Source organism: Stegastes partitus, unplaced genomic scaffold (genome assembly GCF_000690725.1).
Source record: "Stegastes partitus isolate 25-593 unplaced genomic scaffold, Stegastes_partitus-1.0.2 Scaffold25, whole genome shotgun sequence".
NCBI lineage: Eukaryota > Metazoa > Chordata > Actinopteri > Pomacentridae > Stegastes > Stegastes partitus.
Window position 1 is genome coordinate 760269 of NW_007577756.1, and position 6892 is coordinate 767160.

General features: G+C 40.8%; 1 protein-coding gene across 1 annotated transcript in view; it reads right to left on the minus strand.

The window, feature by feature from the left end:
- The window catches only part of LOC103368809 (60S ribosomal protein L5), a 9587-nt gene extending 3657 nt beyond the window's left edge, over window positions 1-5930 (minus strand). The window contains exons 1-6 of the mRNA XM_008297302.1: window positions 5914-5930; window positions 5385-5559; window positions 4844-4913; window positions 4647-4762; window positions 2184-2318; window positions 1834-2036 (exon numbers count right to left, since the gene is read on the minus strand). Of these exons, the coding sequence (XP_008295524.1) occupies window positions 1834-2036; window positions 2184-2318; window positions 4647-4762; window positions 4844-4913; window positions 5385-5559; window positions 5914-5930 (716 nt within the window). The remainder of the gene's footprint in view (window positions 1-1833; window positions 2037-2183; window positions 2319-4646; window positions 4763-4843; window positions 4914-5384; window positions 5560-5913) is intronic.
- Window positions 5931-6892: the final 962 nt, after the last annotated feature.

Consider the following 6892-nt stretch of genomic DNA (forward strand, 5'->3'; position numbering starts at 1 on the left):
TTTTTTTTTTTTTTTTAAATCTCTATGAATAATTTATATGTAATTTTAGAATTCATGGAACTATGTGGTCAAAATGCAGCAGGACTAGACAAACAGCGGTCGTGACTTTCGACGGAGTGCGTTTAAGGCTGCGCTTGTGCAAAATACATGAGAAAATCATAACGAGGAGTTCCTGAATTTAACCAAAATATGTCCGGTTCAGCTGACAGCTAGGTGTGCATGGACAAAATAAAAATGTCTGGAAATTACAGTTTACATCCCTTGAAATAATTTGAATCCCCTTGATATAAAGAATTCAACTGGATGTTTCCTTCCAAAATTGTGCTCACTGCAGCCATCCGCACCGTCACAGCGGTATTTCTGTAATGACTTGGACTACAGCAGGGCACCTGCACACCTCAACTGAAAAGCCTTTCAGTGTCAGTCAACTGGAAAATACGCCAATTTCATTAAAAAGAAAAAGGAAGCTTACTGAAGGACCGTGTGCATGGATTGGCCTTATTCACAGCCCACTTGTCATAGTAGGAAAAGCACCGGCGGTTCTAAGAACACTGATTTCTATGTAACTCTACCCGTTAGCCACAACAGCGCTGACAAGTGTCAAAGTGCCTTCCACGGAAAAGGCCAACAGTTTACCTTCAACACAACAAACCACCAAGAAACCTTAACGGGTTTGAAATCTTTAAAAAACAAAGACTAACATTGTGAACTTTGACGGCCCTCAGACTCCTGTGCGACTTTCAATTTCGGTGAAAAGAATTTACCAACGATAAGCTAAAAAGCTCACTAATAACCACATTATGCAAACTATTTGCACCAGAACTTGAACCTGTCTTTTGAAACAAATTAAAAACGTAAAACATCTGTAGTATGTCAAGCCTCCATTTTTCCAGTATTTCTAACACCTGGCGACACTTTTTACATGTTGATTCCAAGTTATTGTTTCAACTTTTGTAAAATGACCAAAGAAATTCAACCATATCCATCTCTTTTAAGGTTTTTGGCATTATGATGGTGGTACACTGAACAGAAGACATTTTTGTGGTTGTGCTGTTTCCACAGAAGTACACAACTTTGCATTACAGTGGAAAGTGAGTCCACGGTGAGTAAAAACGCAGGTTTCGGAGGGTTGAACTGTTAACACCATGTTCCTGTGGTATCTATGCTAATCACAATTGTTTTTAGTCACATTTCAGAAACTTGACCGAACGCGGTCTTTTCTGTCGAGGTGTTACTTTAAGTCTGCATCAGGGTTCTAGCCAGCGTCACAACTGAAAAAACTATGCTGCAAATTGGTCCATTACGCTGTTTTCGAGGGTATGTAGCAAGAAAATATTTAACAACAAGCACAGATGGAATTTCCCTACTGTCGTCGTCGGTGCTAACGCTGCCATTTGCTAGCGTATTCGCCGCCAACCATTAGCAGCATTCACTAAGACGACAACCCCACTAGGGCTGGTCCGAATAGCAATTTCTGTTCTCCGGATATTTGGCCCCAATTAATGGCGAATATCCCGAATATTTGGGGGTGGCACGCGGTGGTGGCAAGAATAAGAATAGAACTTTATCAATCCCTTCGGTACAAGACCTCAGGGAAATTGCTAAGTGGGTATTCGTTCAGCCGGTGATCAAAATTTGTATCCCAATTCCAGCACAGTGAACCAATAGTCAGCTGTTCAGTTATTGGGGTCCAGCCCTAAACCCCACTCCACCCCAGTACACTGTAAAAAAAAAAAAAAAAAATCCTGGCGAGGATGCTGTACGTCACTGCTCACCTCACTCACACCACACGGCCACACACAGCATTTCATTGCATCCAGGCAGTGAGGTTACCTGTGTGGGATGGACAGGCCTCCATCCACAGCTCCCTTCAGAGCACCAAACACCTTGTTGCCTGTGGTGGTTCTGGCGAGCCCAGCATCCAGGTAGCAGGTGAAAGCGCCTGGCTGACCATCGATGCTCTCCACGTTGAACTCGTCGCCTGTAACCTCCACCTGGCCGTCGTACACCTTATCCAGGCCAAACTTGTTCAGAAGCTGAAGAGAGAAAACTGCATTATGGTTTCCACAAGTGAACACAGGAAAACCACTTTCTGTGGCTAGTTTTGATTTCCAAGTGGTTAAAACAAGAAAATGTAATTGCGTAAATATCAGAAATGTATGTGTGAGCAGGTTTGTACGTACTCTGCGGGCCAGCAGCAGACCAGTGCAGTAGGCCGCTGCGTAGTTCGTCAAGCCCACGGAGATTCCGTACTTTGGCAGCTCGTGTGAGTAGGCGGCACACACGATCATATCACCCTCAATCTTGGCATAGGCGATCTGCAACACAATTACAAAATAAAATGCACAGCATGTTCATATCACTTCTTCTATTAGCTACATGTTTGGCAAAATCCCCCAAATTACCGTAAATTAAAGACTATAAGCCGCTACTTTCTTCACAAGCTTTGAACACTGTGGTTTAAACAATGATGTGGCTGATTTATGGATTTTTCTGATTTGTACGAATTTGCGTCAAGATGTAAGTGACATTGAGAGGGACAACGAAAGAGGCTGAGGAAGTGTGTGACGAAGTCATTCTGAGGCTGTTCAATTCCGATGCTGAAGAAGACGACTTTAGTGGTTTTAGTGCTCAGGAGAAAGATGAAGATAGTGATCAATGACTTCTCCTGGTAGGCTACTGTATTTTTATTTTCTTAACCAGCCGTGTTACAGGCACTGTTCGGAAAAAAGTATTTACATATTTGTGTATGTTACCTGTACGTATTTAATTAAAAGTTAAAAAAATCTTTGTGTAAATATCTAATGTTACAACGTGGACACCTGCAGCTTATAGACAAGTGCGGCCTGTATATGTACAAAACTTGTTTTCATTTTAAAGTTATTGGGTGCGGCTTATATTCAGGTGCGCTCTATAGTCCGGAAGTTACATTGCAGCCAGGCATGACGATCCAGGTACGATTTTAACTACTACCCAAGTTCAAAAATGAATTTTCCTTCCCATTAAACTGTTTTAATATTGGAGTACTGAAGTTTGTAAAACCATAACCCCTGTCCTGTAGGCAGAACAATATGCAAAAGTAATAACATTGTGATTATTTTGACAGATGAGCGAGTTTGCATTTCTTCTGCACAAAAAGTCAAAGTAATGTGATTTTTGCAGTATCCTGAACCAAACAAGCACATTCCCTAAAAAGATGGAGAATATGATTTGCAGACCGAGGCTTTTCTCTAGCGCTGTATTGCTTCATTCATAACGGTACAGTCTTGTAGACCTATCCTCACAGCTGTCAGATCTGGAGGATGGTCAAGATGAACCTCATTATAAACCTGCTACGAGGGGAAACACAGACACTCTAGCTTATCTGCATTTCTTTAAACTACTCTCAATTGTCTGAGGTGGTGTGAAGCCCAGGTTGCAAAATGGTGACGCATGAATCGCTTTGGTGGAACATTTGCACGCAGAGTAGCAAGCACCGTCTTTATAGAGGCCGATTCACTGAAAAAAAAACAACCAAAGCTGCCGTTTTACATGATTCAAATCCTCAGCAAATCTTTTTCCAGTGTTTAGTCTGCTGCTCAGATTATTGCTGTTGATTCCCGCAGCAAAGAGGAATTTGATAACGGTGACACACAGTTAGCAGAAGTGGAGAAGAATTCCACATTTAATACACAATGGAAATGACAGGTTTTTACAAAAAGTCTACATCGAGTGAGTCTGACTAAGAGCATGTTGTGACTGGGGATAGCTATTGTTAAGCTAAATGTTTTCATCAATGCTGCGTTTTGATCCAGTTCTTTAACAGTACTCGTATAGGTACCATTATGTAAGATTCAGAACAGATATAACATTGCTTAGTTTTTAATTTCCTCTCTGTTGCTCGTCACTTTTAGGTAGAATACTGAATGCAGGGCTTTGATAGTGTTACTTATAAAAACAGTTCAATCACTGCCAATATGAACAATAACTTAGAGAAAGGGTGAAAACAATGCAAAACAGTTTCGTATAATACACTTAACTCTATGTGAGGGCTTTAACATGCGAGCACAGATAACGTACTTGGAGCAACGAGGGCTGAGCTACGAGCTACACAGTGGAAATCTGCATCTCTCCACCTGTATGCGATGAACTCCTGCTGGATGTTTTCACAGACTGATCACAGTTCAGCTCTTACATGCAAAAGACTTGTTGCATATGTGGCAACCAGTCTTGCTGGCATCGAATCAAGTTAGCAACAGTTTACGGGATGTTTAGTACTTTCCGACATTGAGCAGAGTGTGTGCGGTTCACGGTGATGCAGACTGTGAGGGACGCAGACTCCCAACACTGAACTCTTTTGAACATAACACAGTGAAACTGGATCTTAGATAATAACACGATAATAATCATGCAGCACAAATTAATAGAGTATGTTCTTAATTTCTCCAGCACCTGTCGGACTGATTAATACTCCAATATTTAAAATTTTTGCCCCAGGGTCTCTTAAACATCAGATTTTTTCGTAGCGACCCCTGGCGGCATTATACTTTGCTTTTGTCAAAATCTTTCAGCTGCGTGATTCGGATGCGACACTTTGCCGTATTGTGATTTAGATTCATTGACCAGTTAAAGGTGCAACTGATGGGTACAGGTGAGTGTGAGCTTACCTGGCAGATGATGTCCCTGTTGGAGAAGCGGACGATCATGCGGTACTTGGGTGTGTTGTACTTGTTCTTATCTTGAACAACCAGGCGCTTACGAGCAAAGAAGTCAGTCTTTCCCTCTGTAAAGGACACAAACATCATTAATTCAAGAGTAATACTCCGAACAGTCCAAACATGACTTGAGTGTCGGGTGGCTTTACCTCTCCTCCTCCTGAATTTGACCTGGTACCTCTTGAAGTAGGCCTTGTTCTTCACCACTTTAACAAAACCCTGCAAAGACACATGCACGACTTTAGCATCCAACACAATAACACAAAGTTTTGCTGAGGGTGCAGTAAATGGGCTGTCACTGTCGGAAAGAAACGCAGCACTCGGCTAACATTAGCAATCTGAGCCAATGGACGAGTGGCGTTAGCACAACTGCTAACAAGGTTTGGCGACATGCTAACAGGACCAATGCGAAGTTGTTTAAAATGGAAATTGCGGGGATGTGAGTTTCAGACACTGACGGGCTACAAACTAAAGAATCCATCACAGTAAATCAGTTCACACACAACAGGAAGCAGCAGCTTAGTGAAGATAGCAGTTAGGCCACGTTTAAGCAGACCGGGTAGGCATTAGCAGGACTGAATCTATCTTCATCTGAACTCCATCGGCGTGTTTTCACACATCTGACACCACACAGCACTTAATGTATGTCTTAGGTACGCATGTAGGCGCATATGTGGACGGATTACCAACCATTTTGCAGTCTTTTTGTCTCCTTATGAAGGAGCTCGGAGCCAAAGACTGGGGCTTGACTCCGCTGCACTTGGAAAAGGAAGATTGCCGTGCGCATGCGCAGTAAGTAGCGTGTGACAGGATGAGCCCAGAGACGCCATGCTGCCGCGGTTTCACCAGTCTGCCCCCTGTCGAGCTGGGGCCGACATTTACCTGCTTTACTCCACTTGCATCCACTTCTGCTGAGCCCGGGAAACGATTCAAACCCTCCTCAACACCTTCATTCCAGTATTTTTTTTCAAGTCAAGTTTTTCCCCTTTTTTGTAGCATTGTTAGCATATTATTGATCATATATTTATTATTTATATTATACTATACTATATTATATTGTAATTATTAATTATCATACATTATATTCTGTTTTATTATAATCTATTTTATATGTATTATACATTATGTATATTTATTTATTTATATTTCTCATATATCCACAGTGTTCTTACCTCAACAGTACAATATATTTACTCTACCGTTTACTATATTTATTTACCGTTTGGCTGTTACCATGCTCATTCCTAACTGTATATACTTCCTATTGGCTCCTTTTGTAATTTTATTTATATATTCTTATTTATCTTTTTTTATACTTGTATTTTGCACCACTTGAGTCGTCTTTTAATTTCGTTGTACTTTGTGTATGATGACAATAAAAGCATTCTATTCTATTCCATTCGCATTATTAGCACTCATCAGTGGTGGTTCTAGACACATTTTACTGGGGGGGGCAGTATTTAATCACGGGGCACATTAAAAAAATGATGTTTTAGCACTAAAAACTTTTATTTACCTTATTTTAAAATTAAACAAATGTTTTTTGTTGTTGTTGTTTTTTGTTTGTTTTGTTTGTTTGTTTGTTTTACAAAAAATACATCAAGTGAAACAATGAGGATATCATGGCCAAGGTTGAAATGTGTAACATAAGGAACATTTGAAATCAGTCACACGTAGTATAAGTGGTTTGGGTTCCTGCCATTCAAAATCCACTTCCACTACAGCAACAGGATAGAAAGTGGATTTACAAGTAGAATTACTTTACATTAAAACACACAAATTGCAACAGCGCAGTCTCGCTTACCTCTCTCTCAGAACACATAAACAAAAGGGGAGCGGTAAGGTGGGTAAAAAATTATTTATAGGATGGAGGGGGGTTAAAAATGTATGTAGGGGTACAGAGACCCCCCCAGCAAAGGCTCCACTCAACAACTGAGAGGTGTAACTTTGTGTAATTATAACAATAAACATAATAACAATAACATGAACTATATAGTGTATGTTATATATTGCTAATACAATGCTACATATATATTTAACCCACAGCCACTGCTGCACCACTGACCCTGTTACACATACATCCCATTTAACAAGTAACTTACAGGTGGATTCTGTGAATTACTTGACTCACCATTGGTCCTATAAAACAGTCCTGGATTATTCGGTGTCCTCGCGGAGGTGGTGACTTCATCAAGTAC